Source organism: Eleutherodactylus coqui, chromosome 11 (genome assembly GCF_035609145.1).
Source record: "Eleutherodactylus coqui strain aEleCoq1 chromosome 11, aEleCoq1.hap1, whole genome shotgun sequence".
Taxonomy (NCBI): Eukaryota; Metazoa; Chordata; class Amphibia; order Anura; family Eleutherodactylidae; genus Eleutherodactylus; species Eleutherodactylus coqui.
Window position 1 is genome coordinate 73,260,922 of NC_089847.1, and position 23,237 is coordinate 73,284,158.

Consider the following 23,237-nt stretch of genomic DNA (forward strand, 5'->3'; position numbering starts at 1 on the left):
ACCTAAGCCGGGAAAGAATAGATCCTGGCGAATGGGCCCTGCACCCAGAAATCTTTTAAATGATATGCCTGAAATGGGGCACACCAGATGTGGACCCCATGGCCTCACGGCTAAACTACAAGGTACGCCCTGTTGTGTCCCGAGCACGGGACCCACAAGCAGCGGCAACCGATGCTCTGACAATTCCGTGGAGGGAGTACAAACTCCTATACGTTTTCCCACCAATCCCGCTCATACCGAGGATCTTAGGAAAAATGAAGCAGGAAGGGCGACCAGCGATATTGGTAGCGCCAAACTGGCCAAGAAGGAGCTGGTACGCAGCCATCATAGAAATGCTGTTCGACACACCGTGGCACCTTCCGGAGCGAGGAGACCTTCTATCCCAGGGACCTTTTTGTTCACCCGGATTCCAAGTCTCTACATTTGACGGCCTGGCCGTTGAGACCGAGGTGTTGAGGAGAAAAGGTTATGCAGAGAATGTCATCCAGACAATGATACGAGCCAGGAAAGCAGCCTCGTCAGCAATCTACTATAGAGTCTGGAAGCACTTCATCTGGTGCGAGGAGAGGCGGTTACAACCGATGCAATTTTCGGTACCCAGAATCCTTGCATTTCTTCAATCAGGCCTTGAAGTAGGATTAAGGGTAGGCTCGTTGAGGGGCCAGGTGTCAGCACTAACGGTACTGTTCCAAAGACCAATTGCAAACAGGATGGCGGTACGGACATTCCTACAAGGAGTCGCCCATACAACACCCCCGTTTAAACCCCCGGTCTAAACTTGGGAGCTTAATCTCGTGTTGGACACTATTTCAGACCAGCCGTTTGAGCCGCTCAAGGAAATCCCTATGCGGTTACTGACCTGGAAAGTGGCATTCCTCGTCGCGATCACGTCGATCCGGAGGGTCTCGGAGCTAGCGGCGTTGTCTATACAAACTCCATATATGGTCTTCCACCAGGACAAAGTGGTACTAAGACCATCACACGAGTTTTTACCAAAAGTAGTCTCGCAGTTCCATATTAATGAAGAAATCGTTTTGCCCTCCTTTTGTCCAAATCCAGTACACAAAAAGGAAAAACTGCTACACCACCTAGACGTAGTAAGGGCGCTGAGAACCTATGTGAAGAGAACAAGGGAATTCCGCAAGACCGACTCCCTCTTCGTTATTCCGGAGGGGACCCGAAGGGGCCTGGCAGCCTCAAAAGTCACCCTATCGAAATGGATAAGGTCCCTGATAACAGAAGCATATCGAGCTTCGGGACGCTCGCCACCATTTCGGGTTACGGCCCACTCCACACGGGCGGTAGGGGCTTCCTGGGCAGTCCTCCACGGAGCCTCAGCCCTCCAGGTGTGTAAGGCAGCCACCTGGACGTCCTTGCACACATTCGCAAAATTTTATAGAGTCCACATAGCTGCATCATCTGACGCCGCTCTTGGACGCAAAATCTTGCAGGCGGCAGTCGTTTGACTGCACAGCCGAACTTTCAATGCCCACCCAATATATGTTTCTTTGGGACTGCTTGTGAACGTCCCATGGTCTAGGCTGTGGCCCCCAATGATACGGACGAGAAACAGATATTTTTGGTATAACTTACCGTAAAATTTCTTTCTCGTCACGTTCATTGGGGGCCACAGCACCCACCCCTTATTATTTAGGCGGTTGCCAGAACTCTCTGTTCTTCGGTCATTTTCTTGGTGGCAAAAAATTATGCCAGAGTTATGTTTTGGTATGTATATAACACAATGTATAAATGTACTCCCACTGGCTTCCTACTGCTTGCAGACAGACTGATTAGCTGAGTGCCTGCAGGGGGGATATAGCCAGAGGGGAGGAGCTAACACTTTTTTGCTTAGTGTCGCCTCCTAGGACAGTGGCTATATCCCATGGTCTAGGCTGTGGCCCCCAATGAACGTGACGAGAAAGAAATTTTACGGTAAGTTATACCAAAAATATCTGTTTTTGTAAACCATTTTTATACGTTTCAATGCTCATTAAAGCGTTGAAACTTTCACCTGAACCAATTTTTATTTTAACTGGGCTGCCTCCAGGCCTAGTTACCAATTAAGCCACATTAACCAAAGCGATTAATGGGTTTCACCTGCCCTCTTGGTTGGGCGTGGGCAATTTTTCTGAGGTACATTAGTACTGTTGGTACACCAATTTTTTGGGGCCCTAGCCTACAGTGTAATCCAATTACTTTTTTGCCCACCTGCATTAAAGCTGGCGTTACATCAGCTGTGATGGGCAATGCAATGGGATATATTTATGTACCGCCGGTGGCTTCCTGGCACCCACCCATGCTGTGGGTCCACAGGGAGTTGTAACTGCATGTGTCCACTTCTAAAGAACCCCAGTGTGACTGGGGCATGCAGTGTGGGCCGAAGCCCACCTGCATTTAATCGGACGTTACCTCAGCTGTGATGGGCACTGCAATGGGATACATTTATGTACAGCCGGTGGGTTCCAGGGAGCCACCCATGCTGTGGGTGCACACGGAATTCCCATTGCGGAGTTGTACCTGCCTGTGACTATTTATAAAAAAACGCGGTCTGACTGGGGCATGCAGACACCTTGACAGAATGAATAGTGTGTGGCACATAGGTTCCCCATTGCTATGCCTACGTGTGCAGCTCCTGATGGCGGTGGCACAGGATTATATTTCTCATTGCTTCTGTACAGCATTGTGGGCTATCGCCCCGCCCCTTTTAAAGAGGGTCGCTGCCTAGCCGTGCCAACCCTCTGCAGTGTGTGCCTGCGGTTCCTCCTCATGGCAGACGCACTTATAAATAGACATGATGGTGGCGTGGCATGAGTGCAGCTGAAGGCTGTGCAGGGACACTTTGGTGTGCGCTGTGGACACTGGGTCGTGCGGGGGGGTTGGGCAGCATGTAACCCAGGAGAAGTGGCAGCGGAGTGTCATGCAGGCAGTGATTGTACTTTGTTGGAGGTAGTGTGGTGCTTAGCTAAGGTATGCCATGCTAATGAGGGCTTTTCAGAAGTAAAAGTTGTTGGGAGGGGGGGGGGGGCACTCTTGCCGCTATTGTGGCTTAATAGTGGGACCTGGGAACTTGAGATGCAGCCCAACATGTAGCCCCTCGCCTGCCCTATCCGTTGCTGTGTCGTTTCCATCACTTTCTTGAATTGCCCAGATTTTCACAAATGAAAACCTTAGCGAGCATCGGCGATATACAAAAATGCTCGAGTCGCCCATTGACTTCAATGGGGTTCGTTACTCGAAACGAACCCTCGAGCATCGCGATAATTTCGTCCCGAATAACGAGCACCCAAGCATTTTGGTGTTCGCTCATCTCTAATCGTTAATGATTCTGCTTTGAGAATCTCATTTCGCAATATTTCCCAACTTTCTTGGACATTTGTGTCCTTAAGAACATCCAGCAATTGGATTCTTTCTTCCCTCCTTCTGAGTCCATTAAAATCTACCTTTTTGAAATCCAACCTTGTGGTCTGAGTTTTCTCAGGTCTTCCTCCCTTTTTATCCCAAATTCAAGGATTGCATGATCACAGCCTCGTAAGGTAAAAATTAGGTCCATGATAGCAGATCCTCTTGTTTTCTCTTCTACCTTTTTGGAAGATAAAGTTGTCAGCAAGAGCTGATAAGAATTTGTTGGACCCATTACTTTTACCTGAGAGGTTCCCAAAAAATGTCTGGATAGTTAAAATCTCCCATGATCACTCACTATGTCATGATTTTTTGAGAGCTTGGCCATCTGATGTAGAAGGAGTTCATCAATATCTTCTGCTTGCCCAGGTGGCCTTTAGTAAATACCTGCAATAGTGTCCTTTCTGTTCTTTTCTTCTTGTATTCTTACCCAAACAGTTTCTACAGAACTACCATGCTCTGAAACTTGAATCTCTGTAGAGATTAATTTTTTCCTAGCATATGATGAAATACCGTGTCTCCTTTATTTGGTCTGTTTCTTATAAATAAGTTGTATCATTCAAGCCTTGTATTCCAATCATGTGTATCATTCTACCAAGTTTCCGTGATGCTTATGACATATTTCTCCTCCTGTTTTAGGAGCTTCAATTCTCCTTGTTTGTTTCCCATCCTCTGGGCATTTGTGTAAAAACATTTTACTTTGTGATCGGTGTCTCTTGCTCCTCTATTTTCCTTCAGATTTTTCTGTCTTTGTTCTTTCCTTCCACTTCTAATAGCAAGGTTCTCAAATGTATTAATCAGCTGTATATTTTTACCTGGCCTTTCACTTCCCTTCCCATATTCTAGTTCAAAGGTCTCCTAATGAATAAAGCAAGGCGCCCACCAAATATATGCTTGCTTGTTTTTGTAAGGTGCAACCCGTCTCTAGCAAGAAGTCCATCATATAGGTAATTCACTCCATGGTCTAGAAATCCAAATGTTTGCTGATGGCACCATCGACTTAGCCAGTTGTTCACCTGTTCCATCTTCTTATTCCATGGCCCTCCACTGGGAGGATGGATTAGAAGACCACCTCTGCTTCTAGTTCCTTCACCTTCTTTCTGAGGTCTCTTGCAACTATTTGCAGAGACTTTGAAGACATCTTTGATTTGTGCACGTGGAAGACAGCACATATACATACGTGGCCAAGTCCTGGTAGATTCTGCACTGTGGTGAACCAATAACTCCAAAATGTTGCTTGAGTAAAGTGTGATATCTGCTTGGTATTAAAATGTAGAGGTGCTTTTTACAGGTAACTTGTCGGTTTACCTTATACAGTACAATTTCAGGAAATTGCACACAGTTTCCCATCTGTGGTTGTGCTGCATTATGGTTTTCTTTTACAGTGAAATATTCTTCTTGCACACAAGAGAACCAGTTTTATCCATAGAGTTCTGCTATTGACTTATTTGTCCAGAGTACTACGGTATCACACATGGCTTGCCTGGTGTCCAAGATTTCTTACAAAATGTGACACAAATATTGATTCACTAAAGGATTTCAGATTTTTTGTTTTCATACTTGCTTCTGAATATGAATGTTCAGCCTAACCTGTGCAGGGTCATACAGTCAGCCCAGCAATACTTCTTGTAGTCCTCAATTTTTTACGAAGCTACTTATGCTCTTTGCTTAGCCGTCTCCTTGCTGCAGCAATATGCTAGTTGCTAAGACACATAGCAGCCGTATTTTTTGCTAAATCTTTTAAATGTCAGTTTTCCTTACATAGATTTTCAAACATAGAAAGTTTTTCTTATATGATAAACACTATAAGAAATTCTCAGAAACCTTGTGTTTTTTCTCATTTTTTTTCTTAATCAAGCCTTGCTGTCTATTTGGTAGTAAAACCAGAGAATACTTCCTTTCTGATCTTGAGAACCTCTGTACAAAGAAATACCTTGATAACACACTTATTAAGAGATGCAAACTGACTTTTAAAATACCTTTCATTATCCTAGTCACCAAACATTTCATTGTTGCCTTTCTTCTCACCTCTTGATCTTAAAGGGGTTGTCCCGCGCCGAAACGGGTTTTTTTTTTTTTTCAACCCCCCCCCCAGTTCGGCGCGAGACAACCCCGATGCAGGGACCTAAAGAAAGCTTACCGGAGCGCTTACCTTAATCCCCGCGCTCCGGTGACTTCTATACTTACCGGTGAAGATGGCCGCCGGGATCCTCTTCCTCCGTGGACCGCAGCTCTTCTGTGCGGTCCATTGCCGATTCCAGCCTCCTGATTGGCTGGAATCGGCACGTGATGGGGCGGAGCTACACGGAGCCGGCATTCTGCACGAGCGGCTCCATTGAAGAGAGCAGAAGACCCGGACTGCGCAAGCGCGGCTAATTTGGCCATCGGAGGGCGAAAATTAGTCGGCTCCATGGGAACGAGGACGCTAGCAACGGAGCAGGTAAGTAAAAAACTTTTTATAACTTCTGTATGGCTCATAATTAATGCACAATGTACATTACAAAGTGCATTAATATGGCCATACAGAAGTGTATAGACCCACTTGCTGCCGCGGGACAACCCCTTTAACCTCTTTATATAAGCTCTTGTCTTTGGAATACCAACTCTCAGATGTTCTCTCTCCTTTCTTCTAGACAGTACCACCTGTGTCTTATATCCCTAAAGTTTTAACCCTGTTGTGCTATACTTCATCTCATACTGCCTTGGTTATTAAAGGTAACTGCAGTGGTAACCAGAAATTTCCATATGTATTCTCACCTGAAATCATTACGTCTGAAGGCAGTGCTGTTTATTTTGACCATTGACATAGGAAAATGATGTAAGATTTCGTGCTAGGTCATTGGATAACAATAGTCCATGTATGCAGTGAGTGCTGCAGATCTCCATCGTTCTGTGTGATCTGCAATTGTTTTTGAGTTCTCTCCCTTCTAATCACAGGGTTTTAGAGTATATAAAAAGAGAAATAAAAAACAGTGACCCTGAGCAGTATTACTCCTAGAGTGTGGGATTCAGTCCATAGAATCCTAGTTGGAAGGGGCCAACCTCCTGCTCAATGCAATAATAACTAAATCATCCCAGGCAGATGTCTGTCCAGCCTCTGTTTTGAAGACTTCCATTGAAAGAGAACTCACAACCTCCATCTCCTGGCAACCTGTTCCACTGATTGATCAGTTTCTTTCTAATGTCTCCTCCCTTTTTAAATTTCGTCCCATTGCATCTAGTCTTTTCTTATGCAAATGAAAATAGGGCTGATCCCTCTGCACTGTGACAGCCCTTCAGATAATAATAGACCACTATTAAGTCTCTTCTGTCTTCTTTGAGGAACAGTTAAGGATCTGAGAATGTTTGGTTTGCAGATTAATTACCATCATGGTAGCTCTTCTCTGTAAAAGCTGCAGCTAGGCAGCAAGAAACTGTCATGCTATGTTCTTTTTGTAATGGGGCTCCAATATCTGCAAAGTGCATTTTACAAGCCACATACAAATACACAATGAATATCTAAGAACTGTGACAGCAAGGGATAATATTTAGTTCGTCATTTATGATAACTGTTGTCAATGTCTTCCTTTTACAGTTTCAAGATTATCACAGCTTTGTCCTTCATGGCTGCACTGTTGGAAACCCCGTGTTAGAAAGATTCATAGCCCTTTTCAATGGTGTTTCTCAGTGGATCCAACTTATGGTGCTCAGCAAACCTACTCCACAACAGAGGGCCGCAGTGATTAAACAGTTTGTTCAGGTGGCTGAGGTATGTATGGTATGTCAGTAGTGGCTGCTTCAACGATAGCATGTATCTTTTATTGGAATCTCTTGGCTTCATGGAATGTGATGGAGTGCTTCATAATGTATCATTAGGTAATTGTGTAGGAATATTATGTAATGTGTGCACACTAAATGAGAACATTGAATTCTTCTGAAATGTGCTAAGCCATTTGATATCACATGTGATAAATTATAAGCTTAAGTTCCTTATTGCTCATATTATACCTGTTCCATCAGATGATATAATTGTAAATACCCCAAATATTTCCTTTCTGCAGAGGCTTCTTGAGCTGCAAAACTTCAACACACTTATGTCTGTTGTTGGGGGTCTCAGCCACAGTTCTATCTCCCGCCTGAAAGAAACAAATTCACATGTCAGTGCAGAGACTACAAAGGTGGGTACTAAATATTCCACAATGGAGTGTTCCCTAGATACAATTCAGAGCAAAAGCCTTACATCATATATACTTGTTCTTTCCCCATATGTTGTTAAGGCTTTGTTTTTGTACTGATGGCCTATATGAGATCAAAATATGTTCATTCAATTAAAACAACTATCAAAATGAGGTAAACTTCAGATGCCCAGAATATTACCTTTTACACTTGCTTCATCCTTTGTGTCCGCCCATTTCATACTCCTCTATATCAGGTAGATGCGGCAATGTTCAAGAATACTGCAGAAGAGACTATACTGTCTTATCCCTGTCAAATCATTGGAAATTAATTACATGGATAATGACCTAAAGCATTGATCTTAGCTGCCGACAAAGTGGATAGACAATAATCCAGTGTGAGTTGTTCAGTGACCTTGTCAGTCACGTGGCATAAATCCAATTGAGCGTTTTTTAGGAAGAACAAGACCATTACATGGGACTGAGCAACCACAAAAACAAGATTTGTTTTCTAAAATGCAAAAAATGTATGAAATATTCTGTAGTCTATAACCACCATCTCCATTTCCCATCATTGTGATTCTTATACAAAGGAAAACTATTGAACTATGTTTTTTATTATGTTCTTTAACCCCTCGGTGTTACAGACAGTCTTGGCGACATCTATTTTTTTTTTTTTTTTCATCCCTTCTTCCTAAAGCCATTTCTTCTTTATTTTTTCACCGATATGGGCATATAAGGGATTGTTTCTTGTCGTCAAGTAGATTTTTAATGAAAAAGAATATGGCAGGTAAACATTGTATAAAATGTCAGAGAAAGAATCCGATGCATAAAGAATATTACAAAGCAAGCAGTTACTGTATGTATATCCTTCTGAACCTAATGAAACATCAAATGCCTCGTAAATTATAATCCATGGACATATTAACTATAACATTCTGGGAATGGAAAAGTTCTAAAAAGTTGTATTTTTTGATGCAACGATTTAATAGCTTTGAAAGCATTTCAAAATAAGTTTATGTAGTGGAATACAGAAAAGTAATTCTGCAATTTTTTTTGAATATTTTTATGGGTTTTGTCTTTATGGGAAAATCATCTGTGCATCCTTTTTTTTACAAATTTGTGTAGCCATATTCCAAGGACCATAACTATTTTCGTTTTCTGTCCATGGAACTGTATGAGAGCTGGCTTTTTGCAGGGCAAGCCATATGGTACCATGTCGTGATATATAGATGGCTTTCGGATCACATTTATTCTTTTTTCTTTTGGAACGAAGTTAACCAAATTAGAGAAATTCTGCAAATGTTTCCTTTACAGTGTTTACTGTGTATGATAAATAACATATTTTAATACCTCAGATCCTTACCGATTGTGGATATACCAATCATGTTTGTTTTTTTGTTTATATTTTTCACATAATTGGTCAAGCTTTTTTTTTTTAACATTTTAATCTTTTCAAACATCTCAACATTTTTAGTTTTTTTGTACAACTAGAGGACTTGAACATCCAATCACTTGATATAATACACCAAAACACTTCTATACTGCAGTGCATTGTGCTTGTCAGTATTATCCTATGAAGCCCAGCCTCCAGCAGAACCTACTACACGTGCTAAGATGAGATGTCATGGATGCTGGAGGCCTAGGGTCGGTCTGCCGTCAGCACCCTATAATCGTATCATGGGGTGAGAAATGAGTTGACAGAGGGAGCTCCTCTCCCTTTTTTTCTAACCACTTATTGACCACAGCATATATTTGTAGCTTAAATTTGGAGGAATTATTACTGACCCATGGGCCAAAACATACAGCACACTTGGAGTACAAAAGAAATGAACTGCATATAAAACCAGTGGAAGAAACATAAACATTATGCAACATATTTGTACTCCACTATGCAAATATATAAATGTAACTTTATACCTACTCCTTACTAAATCCTCTGTTCTCTTTTGTCTCATTACAAGGTTTATGATTCTCTTCTGGAGCTTCTTACCTCCTCAGATAACTACTCGCGATACAGGCGAAGGTTTGCACTTTGTGAAGGTTTTCGGTTTCCTGCTCTTGGAGTTCACTTAAAAGACCTAATGGCATTGCATGTAGCATTGTCTGACTGGACGGACAAGGCGAGAGGTGCTATTAATCTGTCCAAAATGCGTCAGGTCTATAAAGTGGTTCGTGAACTAACAGAAACCCAGAGGCTGGAACCTCCAGTGAAAGCAAATCCTGATCTTCTGAACTTGTTAACGGTGAGTTATTGGAAAAGAGAACATTTATTGAGGGTAAAATGGAGATTATATGACCATCAAATGTAACATTTTTAGCAGCATTGCCATTATTACCTTTTTTTGGGGGGCTGTATTTACGACTTCATTTTACATGAAGCTTAGGAAAAATCTATTGATATCTGTTAACTATTAATGGGCAATCTAGCTGCTGTTTGATCTTATGACGGTCACAGTACCTCAATACATCCTGCAACTGATATATTAGGGGTTTTCACCCCTTAAACTGCAGCAGAAGTCTGATTCTGATTTTGCCAGGTTTCCACATGCAGATTTAGCCCTTTTGAATGGGTTAAACCCGTGTGCAGAATTTCTGATGTGGATTCTGTGTGAATCAATGTTTAAGATGTGTCTAGAGATGAGCGAGTATACTCGCTAAGGCACATTACTCGAGCGAGTAGTGCCTTAGCAGAGTATCTCCCCGCTCGTCTCTAAAGATTCGGGGGCCGGTGCCGGTGACAGGTGAGCTGCGGGGGGGGGGGGGGGGGGCACAAAGGGAGAGAGAGATCTCCCCTCCGTTCCTCCCTGCTCTCCCCTGCTGCCCCCGCCGGCCCCCGAATCTTTAGAGACGAGCGGGGAGATACTCGGCTAAGGCACTACTTGCTCTAGATGTGACACATTACTTAGTTTGTTTTTTTCCTGTGACACAGATTTCAAATCCATGTTAAGAAAACTCCACGATAAAAAGAAGAAACTGCTGCAGATTCTTATTGTGTGAACATGCCCTAAGGGTGTTTTATCATCAAGGGCAGGCTCACACAAGCGTATGGTAAAACGCTGGTCATAAAACGCAGTATTTTACTAGCGTGTGTAGCTGTGAATGGTCACTGTGATAGGGATGGCGTATACCTGCACATGACCGTGTATCTCATGCATGCTGTCAGGCACCACTTCTTGGTTTCTTCTTTTTGTTTTTTACTTTCTTGTTTTGCTTACTAGCAGCATGTGTATAAAACGCTGCACATATGCAATGTAATTTTTTCATACACACCCATAAAAAACAATAGGGCCCTATCTCATGTAATGCGTGGTAAGTAAAATAGAACATGTTGTGTTCTTTTTCTTTTTTTTATGTGCGTAGTATACGCAATGCATATGCACATGTGAATGGATCAATGAAAATCAATGTACTTTCATTGACTGCATTCACTACGTATTATGCTCGCGAAATATGCAATGAAATTACGCTCATGTAAGCCTGCCTTTAGGGACACTGCCTATTTTGGCCATAAGGATGCAATATTTTGGGGGGGGATCTTCATTTTCACTTTTCAAAAGCCATAACTGTTACATTTTTCAGTTAATACGGCAGTATGAGAGCTTGTTTTTTTCAAGGCAAAGGCCGCCTGCAGACGAGCGGGTCGGATCCGGCAGCGAGAAATCTCGCCGCGCGATCCGACCCCAGAGCCTGCAGGGGCGAGCGCGTACTCACCCGCGCCTGGCGGCCCCGGCTCTTTGATGTGCCGGCTGCCGCGCAGCCGGCGCATGCGCAGACCGGAGCCGGCGGCCAGGTGAGTGCGTGCTCCGCACAAAATTAGAACATGCCGCGGTTTGTTTGCCGCGCGAGATTTCGCGCGGCCAAACCGCGGCCGTCTGCATAGGAGTGCGTATTGTAATGCACTCCTATGCAGACTTTCAGCGGCGGAAATCCCGCGGGAAATCCCGCGGCGGGATTTCCGCTCGTCTGCAGGCGGCCAAACTGAAGTTTTTATTGGTATTATTTGTGTGATTATATATTATATCTATAACATAGGTTAGGCTGAGTGAAGACTAATATCCATCTATTTCAGCCCATTTCAACACCATCCCCCTTTTGTTGGTCCAGAGGAAGGCAAAAAAATTCCTTCCCGACTCCATATTGGCAGCCAGAGTTACCCTTGATCAACAACCCGGCTGGTCACCTAATGTCTATATCCTGTAATATCCTTCCTTCGTCTAGTCCCCTCTTAAACTCCACTGTGGATTTTGCCATCACCATGTTCTCAGGCAGAGAGTTCCAGTGTCTCATCGCTCTTACAGTAAAGAATCCCCTTCTATGTTGGTGATGAAACCTGCTTTCTTCTAGACGTAGAGGATGCCCTCTTGTTACCGTCGCAGTCCTGGGTGTAAACAGATCATGGGAGAGATCCTTGTATTTTCTCTTAATGTATTTATATTTAGTTATTTGATCACCCCTTAAGCGTCTTTTTTCCAGGGTAAATAATCCTAATTGTGATAGCCTCTCTGGATATTCCAGTCCTCCCATTCTGTTTATTAGTTTAGTTGCCCTTCTTTGAACCCCCTCCAGCACTGTAACATCTTTTCTGAGCACTGGTGTCCAGAACTGTACGCAGTATTACAAGTGCCTTGTATAGTGGAAGAATAATGTTCTCGTACCTCGCCCCTATACCTCTTTTAACCCCTTGAGTGGCACGCCCGGAAATTTTCCGGGACGAGCTCCACTGCTCATAGCGACATAGCCTGGAAGATTTCCGGGCTATGTATCACTATGGGAGCTGCAGAGCACAATGCCACAAGCTGTGACAGTGTGCTCTGCCTGCACAGTCCCACAGAGAGCAAAGCAAGGGCTTTGAAAAACCAGCAGAAGATATTGCCGATATGCCCGCAATCTCCTGCTTTGTTTACAGGTTGCCATAGAGACCATCGGCTTGTCAGAAGCAAGCCGATGGTCTCTGTGGCAGGGAGAGCTAGTGCTTGGCTGTGAGAGGACAGCTAGGTACTAGCTCTTACAGCAGAGATCAGAGAAAACCTCCATGTGACTGCAGCATGTAAAGGGCTGTCACTGCAGCATGTAAAGGGCTGTCACCATAGGACCCCCAGAATGTGATCAGGGGTCCTGATGGGTCCCTGTGAAAGTCCCCTAAAGGGACAAAAAATTAAAAAAAAAAAAAAGTTAAAAAATTATAAAAACACTTGTCTCCCTTTACTTTGTAAAAAATCAAAAATACAATCACACATGTGGTATCCATGTGTCGTAAGGACCCAGAGAAGGAAGTTAATACATTATTTAACCCCTTAATGACATGGCCCCTTTTTTTTTTCCCCATTTCTTTTTTTCCTCCCCCCTGTTTAAAAAATCGCAACTTGTCCCGCAAAAAACAAGCCCTTATATGGCCATGTCAATGGAAAAATGAAAAAGTTATGGCTCTTGAGACGCAACTGCAAAATTAGTTGAAATTCAATGATTAGACCATTTTAAAAAACCTGCCCTGGTGGGCACGACAGGGTGGTAGGAAACCCGCCACTCAAGGGGTTAATGCACCCAAGACTTTATTTGCTTTTGCAGCAGCTGACTGGCATAGATTGCTCCAGTTAAATCTACAGTCCACTAGTACCCCCAGGTCTTTTTCCATCTCCCTTTTCCCTAGCAGTACCCTATTTAGTGTGTATTAGTATCTGTTTCTCCTGCCCATGTGCATAACCTTACATTTATCAATATTGAGCTTCATTTGCCATTTTTCTACCCAAGCCCCTAGGTTATCTAGGTCCGTTTGCAGCGGTACATTGTATATAATATATATATATTTTTGTAGGGCGTAGTTAGAAAACACATCAATCCCGCCGTATTTATTTTACAGAGTTAATCATGCAACATTATTGAAATCAGGATTTTTTTTCCCCGCAGACTGGTATAATTACGATACTGGTATAATTACGATTATGCCAAAATTATGTGTTTTTAGGTTTTTCCACTTTTGCACAATAAAATCCTTTGTTCCGCCGATTTTGCAGTGGGAGTCTGGCTATCAGTTACAGCTGACTCCCACTGCTGAATGTCGTAGGCTCACTTCTGAGCCTGCGCCATCCACAGGACAAAAGTTTACAATCTGTTCCATTAATTCTCATGAGCCCAGGACGTCAACGAATGTCCGGTAGCATTAAGGGGTTAAGAAGCTTGCTATTGATTATTCATTTTCAGGATCTTGACCTGTAGTCATTTGAATGTGAGCCTGCAGTACCATTCTGGCCCACTGAACAATGTACAGAGCTGTGCTGTTTCCAGCTGACAGCAACTTAAGCAAACAATTCCCCTCCGATCTGATACTGATGACCTATCCTGAGGGATGTAGTCTACTCCCAGTAAACCCCTGTAACATACAAATATCCCAATAATGTAATAATCATTGGAATTGCTATTTGGATAATGAGCTGGATGTAACTGGTTATTAAAGGGGTTCTTTCAGATTTAATATGAGGCCACATGTACACATAAGAACTGTATGCAGGAGGCTGTATAGGAGGACAAAGTCCTTGTGGAGCCATACTATGGGGCTGTAGGTACTCTTTGTCTCTGTATGGAGTTCTGTATGACACTGTGTATTATAGAGATGGTTTTCCTCAGAACAATGCTTCCAGGGGAGAAGGAATGTTTTATTAATATGGTGTCCAATATAATATGCCACAACAACGTTTTTTCCATTGGTGTACCATGTAGGCTAATATCTACTGCAGTAGGTGCAAACGATGACTCTGACAAGATAGCATGTGTCGAAAACCAGTATGTGGCCTGTAATGTTCCCTTGTGGTTGCAGTGATTTCCAACCCTAGATGGGCAGTTAGAAGTGATGCTAACACAAGAGGATGGCTGTTCTATAGCTGAATGATCCACTTTTCTTGGTGAACTACATCTATTTCACATTGGTTTCCGTCTCAGCGTATCATTAATGTATTAATGGTTTAATGTAATTATCGCTCATGATGTTAACATACTTTCCTGGCCTATCCCAGCACATTTTGTTACCACATTAGGTGGCACTGGTTCTGTGATTAACACTATCATCCCCATACCATCGAACAAGTTCCCCAACTATCTCGTGTTGATTTCTAACTTGGATCTCCCGGTCACTCGCTCACTGGATCCTTTTCTCGGCAGTTTCAACAAATGGTTTCTCTATGAGAAGCTGAGTGTTGGTACCCAGCTGATGGGAGGCCCTCAATTAGCAGTTATTGAGCGGGTATCCACAGTTTAACTGTTCAGTTTCCCTGTAAATGCGTGTTTTCTCTGTGTCATCCATTGATTTCTGAGGACACCTGTGGTCCTTAAGAGCCTCTACTTATAAGACAGGAGAAACGATTGGACTTAACATGCCCTAATAGGAGAAAATATCAAGAAATTGTTTGTTAGACAACCCCTTTAAGAGTACAGTATGTTAAAACATGGTCTCTATGCAACATTGCAGTACAGTCCAAATGGATGAGATTTTAGAATAGCTTGAATTTCAGCCCTTAAAATGAGAGGTGTAAATCTGCACCAAAAGCGAAGGAAAAATATGAAGTGACAATATGCTCTCATATTTTGTAAATGTGTTTTAATTTCGGAACATCTTCAGTGTTTACAATACAAGCCATGTGGATGAGAGTTTAATGGTATACTCATACGGTAGAATTCACCGCAGAATTTTCCACGCAAATTCCGTCTGTGTCAAAATTCACAGCTTTCTCGCACAGTTTTTGGCACACATAGATATTGCCCACTGATGGGAATTTTGAAGTAGAAACAACGCGCAAACTAAAAATTGACATGATGCCCACCCGTGTTTTCCACCAGCACAGCTGTTTGCAATGGAAATGCTGGCTGCAGGCTAGTCCCTATTTTTTTCCCAAAAAGCCATCCCTGCCCTTCAGTGCCATGTTGGTGACAACGTTTCCCTGGCATTGCAGAATGTTGTCAGTGCTCGGGTAAACCTGACCAGACATGTTGTTCAGTAAGCATGGCCAGGGGCGTCACATATCCTTAACAGCACACAGAGTCAATGTCCTGTAGGTGGGGCATGGAGCTGAAAGTGGTAATCCTCGTTTCATGGTACCCCCAAGACTTCCGGGACATACATCCATGTCTATGTCCTCCTTACGCCACTTGTTCTCTTCCTCCACCTCTACCGACCCTCCACATCAGCACAGATATTTGTATGCAACAAAACCTCCATACAAGGCTGCATGTGGTAAATGGCAACATGCTGTCCTAAAACTCGTATGTTTAGCTCAGCACAGCCACACGGTCAAAGTGCTGTTGATGGCTCTGCAGGCTCAGGCTGACCCAGTCTGAAACCAAGCAAGGTTGTGTGTGACAATGCAGCCAACCTGGTGAAAGCCCTTCACCTTGACACTCACACATGTACCTTGCCTGCCCATGTGATGAACCTGGTATTGCCACGCATCCAATTACCCAAGTTTACATCCACTGCTGAAAAAGGCCAGGAAACTATGCTCACACTTTCTGCATTTCTCCTAGCTGCCTCTCATGTGGCGGAGATGCAGCAACAGTTTGGGCACCACCCAAAGACCTCATCTGTGATGTGCCTACATGGTGGAATTCTGCATTGCATATGTTGCAGAGGTTCAACCAGCAGCAGAGAGCGATCATGGAGCACCAGATGGTGTATGCCGTTTTCAGGAGCTGTATGGAGATCGGTTACTTGACGCCTGTAGAATAGCAGCAGATCAAAGATGTTTGTGCCATTTTTGCCTGCTTTGAGTAGATGATAAAAATGGTCAATTAGGATTACACACTAATCAGTAAGACCATCCCTGTTGTCTGCCTGCTAATACAAACCCTACAGGGCCTTAGGCACAGTGACATGTCACAGGAAGAGGAACAGGAATACCAATTTTCCAACTTCCTGCAATGTCAGCTGCGGGAGTGCCGCAGATCGGACGGCTTCCATTGACTTCAATGGAAGCCGTCTGTGCGGGACCCGCAGCAAAATGGTGTATGCTGCCATTTGTTTTCCTGACCAGAAGAACGCAAATCAAATCCGCATGCTTAAATTCAGCTGTGGGCACCCGTGATTGTCTATGGGCGGTTGAACGGCGGATTCCGCAATTCAATTCCTCCCGTGGACATTAAGCCTAACAGAGCTGTGACACCGTCTTTTCAGCCTGTCACAGCCTACAGCAAACGGCACAGTGTATGACTCATTCACAGGCAGCACTTATCCATGATGGTCCAAGAGACTGTCAGCTCCCGTGTAGATGTACTCGACATGAACCGGGCATGGATTCCACCTGACATCCGCAGCGCTATGACAAATTCCATTGATGATTAGTTAACACTCTGGCAATTTTTTAAGCACATCTGACTGAGCATAAATTTATATCAAAGACCACACTGTGCCCTTAGGGTGCTGTTGGCGGTGGTGCTGCTACCGCTGCTGTTCTTTTCCTGCTCCTACCAGGTTTCCTCCTTCTACTTCCCCCTCAAATGAAAATGTCAATATGGAGCAACAACTCTCATGCTTCCACGAGAAGCACACTCTGCCCTCAAGGAGCTGTTGCTGGTGGTTAGTGGTCCTTCTCCTGCATTCACAATGTTTCCTTCTCCCAAAACAAAGATTTTCCAAAGTCAGCCTACAGCTATTCCTTGGAGCAGGTCATGCTTGAGTGTTCTATTCACCTAGTATAATTTGTCCCTTGAAAAGTTTTTATGACATTGCTTTTAAAACAAGCATCACACCTACTATCTGCCTTGTTGTAATTTTTGGTTGCACTGCTGCTTTTCCTTGCTGGGCTCTTCTGTTCACCTGGTAGAATTTTTGTGATTTTGAAAATTTGTGGCATTGCTTTTAAAACAAGCAGCGCTCCTGTATGGTCTTCCTTGGTGCAATTTTTGATCTACTGTAGGAGACGCTATATGGGCCTTTTGTTTTCAGTGACACTCCTGTGCTACGAGGCCCCCCACCACTACCACTATCTTTAACAATTTATTTGGAGGAGTACAGTGTTCCCCAAATGTTTGGCTGTATTCCCATGCACTTTGGGGGCTTTGGTTGCATTGGAGACCTTCTGTAAGACAAATTAACAAACTCAATTTTTACTCCCATTGACTTTAATAGGAGTTGCAATCTTCTGTCCTGATTCACGATTAGTTTGGTGAAGCCAGCGTGATCCCTACACAAACCGATTTTTCCACTAATCACTCATCACTAGCTGCAAAATGTACAGTGGAATTTCTGCTGCGGAAATTCTGCCTCGTGTGGCCTTGGCCTCATTAAGATTTTATCACTTCCTTATGGCTATGGACAATTCTAATGTTAAGTATACATTGTTTCAGTGATCACTCGGAAGATGGATCACGCAGCATATCTGTCTTGCGTCTCACTAATCATCTCCTTTATATCTCCCATGTGTCAGACACTGATAGTTCTTGAAATGTTGTAATTGGGTAATTAAATGCTGTTTATATACCCTGCAATTTCATTTTCATTTCATATCAAGACTGCTGATAAGAATATGTTTGCAGCGAAATGACAACACTAAGTTAAAACAAGACAAGGGAAAGTAATCTTCATTGTAGTCGTCCTATAAAGGGAGCACATGAACTCTCTCTGGAATCACTGAATCAGAAAGGCAAATCTTACAAAACATAAGGGCACACTTATAAATCCCTTCTGGAATTTGGATGGCATACACTTAGATGAAACCATCAGAATATGTGACAAATTTATCACAGTGGTGCACACTTGTAAATTTAGTGCATTTAGATAGACCTGTGAGGCACTTCTTTTACATGTGCCACGTTTTAGTTGGCTTACCTTGGACCAGTATTTTGTACCAAAATTGTGGTTCACTTCTAAAAACTTTTAGTGCATTTTCTTAATATTTTCCCCTTAAGCTGTCTAAAGAGACACAAAGTGTCTTAAACACATAAACTCGGTGCCCTGTGTGTGGGAATTTTTTGGCACGTTTTGATTAGTAAATCTGCCCCATTGTTCTTAACACTTCTCCCTTAAATAAATCATTAATAAACTTCAAGACATGACAGATTGAGGTTGTCACCCAAAACCAAATATAAAAAGATTAGCATTTTGAATGTATTTGTTAATTGTTGGCACTTAATAAATTAAGCCTGCTGTTTGATATTTTATTTTGGCAAAAATTCACTGGCAACGACTGAAACACGGAACTTGATCACATTTTGACTTATCTGGAGGAACTATTGGAGTAAAATGTAGAACATTGATGGTACATTTTATTAATGAACTCTGTTTCAGATACTTAATTAAATTTTTATTTTGCAGCAGTTTAACTTTTTGTTTTTTGTCGATGCATTTTCTCTAATTCTACAGGTTTCACTGGATCAGTATCGATCAGAGGAAGAGATTTACCAGCTTTCTCTTCAAAGAGAACCAAGAGCACGTACATCGGTAAGATGTAAACCTAAAAATTGTACTTCATTAATTGTCCTTTTTTGGCTGCTTTTAGCTGGCCATACCAAGGTTGCATTGTAGTATCCACTTATGAGTGGATTCAGGCGAACTTGGTTTTCTCCCATTATGCGGCTGTGATAATCACGGCCGCATAATGCAAAACGAAACCACTGTTTTCAATAGGATTTCAGTGATTTCGTATTCACTAGCTCTTTTCTTGGCCATTAATTGTATTTCAAGAAAACATAAAACCTCCCATATCTTTACCGCATGTAGGGAATACTATGCAAGAAAAATCGCACGGCATCTGTCTTCCTGCAGTTATTTTCAAACTCCTGTGCTCTGGCACAGAGTTTGAAAAGCTGCCGATGGGCTAGGGATTCCCCTTGTTCAGGTGCAACTACCCTCCATAATGTTGAGTAGTTGCACCTACGCTCATCTGAAACTGCTCTTACTGCTACAATAGCCAGACCTCTTGCACTCAAATGAAACCAAACTTAGATAATCATTGGGTTCTATGGTGATCCAAGTTCAATTCAGTTGCACCATGGTAGGTTGGGATGTTGTGGCCAAAATGTAGACGCTGAAATATATGACCTCATTTTGGCCATTTGAAAGAAGCTTCAAATGGCAGCATTTTAACTTTATGCTCACAGTATATGTAGATTTATGTATTATTTGATATTCTATCGGAGGTTAGTGCTAAACCTCCGCTCTTTTTATTTGAGATACACTTACAAGATTTGATATGCATATGTAGAATTTTCTATATAATCTTTATCTCACAGCAGAAACAATACAAATGGTGTAAAAATCTCAGCAATTCTGCATAAAAGAAGTCGTCCACAAACAGTCTGTACAGCTTTAATGACATAGTACTTTAGGTTAAAAAGACATATGTCTGCCAGGTGTAATCTTTCATCCTGAAAGAAATTCACTATGGGATTCCCCAGAAGATAAATGTGAGAAAACAAAGCTTAGTTCAGCTCGTCTTTAAAAAGAGAAAATTCCATCTTGATCCCATGCTGGCACTTGGACAGATCTTTGGATCAACTCATTGTTTTGTGTTATAGTCTGTTAGGAAAACATCCAGGTATTTACAGGTTTGCTAGTACCACATCTTGTGGCTTTGCCTCCTTAGTTTCACAACTACCGTTTTTCTGCATTCTTTAGGGCATTTTCTCACCCACAGTGGGTGGCCTTGTGTCTTCCAAATGTCATTGCAATATATATGTGTACACAGTTGCAGTCTCGGACAAATATTAGTACTGAGGTCATAACATTCCTGGACATTGGCAAAGGATATTTAAATTCATTTAGACCTTTATAGTAAAAATCTGTAATCTCTATAGTTAAACAATAGAGACGAGCGAACGTACTCGTCCGAGCTTGATACTCGTTCGAGTATTAGCGTGTTCGAGATGCTCGTTACTCGAGACGAGTACCACGCGATGTTCGAGTTACTTTCACTTTCATCTCTGAGACGTTAGCGCGCTTTTCTGGCCAATAGAAAGACATGGAAGGCATTACAACTTCCCCCTGTGACGTTCAAGCCCTATACCACCCCCCTGCAGTGAGTGGCTGGCGAGATCAGGTGTCACCCGAGTATATAAATCAGCCCCTCCCACGGCTCGCCACAGATGCTTTCTGACAGAGATCAGGGAAAGTGCTGCTGATGCCGGAGCTGCTATAGGGAGAGCGTTAGGAGTGATTTTAGGCTTCAAGAACCCCAACGGTCCTTCTTAGGGCCACATCTGACCGTGTGCAGTACTGTTGAGGCTGCTTTTTGCAGTGTTGCACAATTTTTTTTTTTTTTTTTTTGTATATCGGCCGTGCAGAGCATTGCGTCCTTAGTCTGCAGTCATTGTACAGAGTATAGGGCCAGTACTGGTGAGGCAGGGAAAGAGATATTCAGGCTATACAGGCAGTGAGGTTTTTCCAAAAAATTAGGGAAAAATACTATATTTGGGCTGCCTGTGACCGTCTTCAGTTTACTGCGTGTCTGCTGGGGGTAGTAGTCCTAATTAATACGCAGCTAAGCGTTACAGCAGGCTTGCGCAAAATTGTTTCCTGGATCTGCTGTCTGTTACATCAGCGCCATCATCCCGCCAGAGGGAAACAGTATACATAATATTATACGCTGCCTACAGTATCTATCTGCTGGGGGTAGTAGTCCTAATTAATACGCAGCTAAGCGTTACAGCAGGCTTGCGCAAAATTGTTTCCTGGATTTGCTGTGCGTTCCGTAAGGGAAGTCAGCCTCCAACCACAGGCCAATAAGCGGCACATGTAATTACAGCGTTCTGTTTCTGCACTACTGGTAATACAGCATGCTGAGGGGTAGGGGTAGGCCTAGAGGACGTGGACGCTGGCGAGGACGCGGAGGCCCAAGTCAGGGTGTGGGCACAGGCCGAGCTCCTGATCCAGGTGTATCGCAGCCGACTGCTGCGGGATTAGGAGAGAGGCACGTTTCTAGCGTCTACACATTCATCTCACAATTAATGGGTCCACGCGGTAGACCTTTATTAGAAAATGAGCAGTGTGAGCAGGTCCTGTCGTGGATGGCAGAAAGTGCATCCAGCAATCTATCAAACACCCAGAGTTCTGCGCCGTCCACTGCTGCAACTCTGAATCCTCTGGCTGCTGCTCCTCCTTCCTCCCAGCCTCCTCACTCCATTACAATGACACATTCTGAGGAGCAGGCAGACTCCCAGGAACTGTTCCCAGGCCCCTGCCCAGAATGGGCAGCAATGGTTCCGAATCCTCTCCCACTGGAGGAGTTTGTCGTGACCGATGCCCAACCTTTGGAAAGTTCCCGGGGTCCGGGGGATGAGGCTGGGGACTTCCGGCAACTGTCTCAAGAGCTTTCAGTGGGTGAGGAGGACGATGACGATGACACAGTTGTCTATCACTCAGGTAGTAGTAATTGGAGTAAGTCCGAGGGAGGAGCGCACAGAGGATTCGGAGGAAGAGCAGCAGGACGATGAGGTGACTGACCCCACCTGGTTTGCTAAGCCTACTGAGGACAGGTCTTCAGAGGGGGAGGCAAGTGCAACAGCAGGGCAGGTTGGAAGAGGCAGTGCGGTGGCCAGGGGTAGAGGCAGGGCCAGACCGAATAATCCACCAACTGTTTCCCAAAGCGCCCCCTCGCGCCATGCCACCCTGCAGAGGCCGAGGTGCTCAAAGGTCTGGCAGTTTTTCACTGAGTGCAGACGACCGACGAACAGTGGTGTGCAACCTTTATCGCACCAAGATCAGCCAGGGAGCCACCACCACCAGCATGCGCAGACATACGATGGCCAAGCACCCCCACAAGGTGTGATGAAGGCCGTTCACCGCCTCCGGTTTGCACCGCTGCCTCTCCCCCTGTGCCCCAACCTGCCACTGAGATCCAACCCCCCTCTCAGGACACAGGCACTACCGTCTCCTGGCCTGCACCCACACCCTCACCTCCGCTGTGCTCGGCCCCATCCACCAATGTCTCTCAGCGCACCGTCCAGCCGTCGCTAGCGCAAGTGTTGGAGCGCAAGCGCAAGTACGCCGCCACGCACCCTCACGCTCAAGCGTTAAACGTGCACATAGCCAAATTTATCAGCCTGGAGATGCCCGCCGTATAGGCTTGTGGAAACGGAGGCTTTCAAAAACATGATGGCGGCCGTGGCCCCGCACTACTCAGTTCCCAGTCGCCACTACTTTTCCCGTCCCAGCCCTGCACGACCACGTCTCCCGCAACATTGTACGCGCCCTCACCAATGCGGTTACTGGCAAGGTCCACTTAACAACGGACACGTGGACAAGCACAGGTGGGCAGGGCCACTATATCTCGCTGACGGCACATTGGGTGAATTTAGTGGAGGCTGGGACAGAGTCAGAGCCTGGGACCGCTCACGTCCTACCCACCCCCAGAATTGCGGGCCCCAGCTCGGTGGTGGTATCTGCGGCGGTGTATGCTTCCTCCACTAAACCACCCTCCTCCTCCTCCTACGCAACCTCTGTCTCGCAATCAAGATGTGTCAGCAGCAGCACATCGCCAGCAGTCGGTGTCGCGCGTCGTGGCAGCACAGCGGTGGGCAAGCGTCAGCAGGCCGTGCTGAAACTACTCAGCTTAGGAGAGAAGAGGCACACGGCCCACGAACTGCTGCAGGGTCTGACAGAGCAGACCGACCGCTGGCTTGCACCGCTGAGCCTCCAACCGGGCATGGTCGTGTGTGACAACGGCCGTAACCTGGTGGCGGCTCTGCAGCTCGGCAGCCTCA

At 44.2% G+C, this 23,237-nt stretch overlaps 1 protein-coding gene across 3 annotated transcripts in view; it reads left to right on the forward strand.

The window, feature by feature from the left end:
- The window catches only part of RASGRP2 (RAS guanyl releasing protein 2), a 195,291-nt gene that overhangs the window by 145,559 nt on the left and 26,495 nt on the right, over window positions 1–23,237 (forward strand). For all 3 annotated transcript variants that reach the window (XM_066582605.1, XM_066582607.1, XM_066582606.1), the window contains 4 exons: window positions 6,974–7,147; window positions 7,440–7,556; window positions 9,518–9,799; window positions 18,901–18,978. In XM_066582605.1, the coding sequence (XP_066438702.1) occupies window positions 6,974–7,147; window positions 7,440–7,556; window positions 9,518–9,799; window positions 18,901–18,978 (651 nt within the window). The remainder of the gene's footprint in view (window positions 1–6,973; window positions 7,148–7,439; window positions 7,557–9,517; window positions 9,800–18,900; window positions 18,979–23,237) is intronic.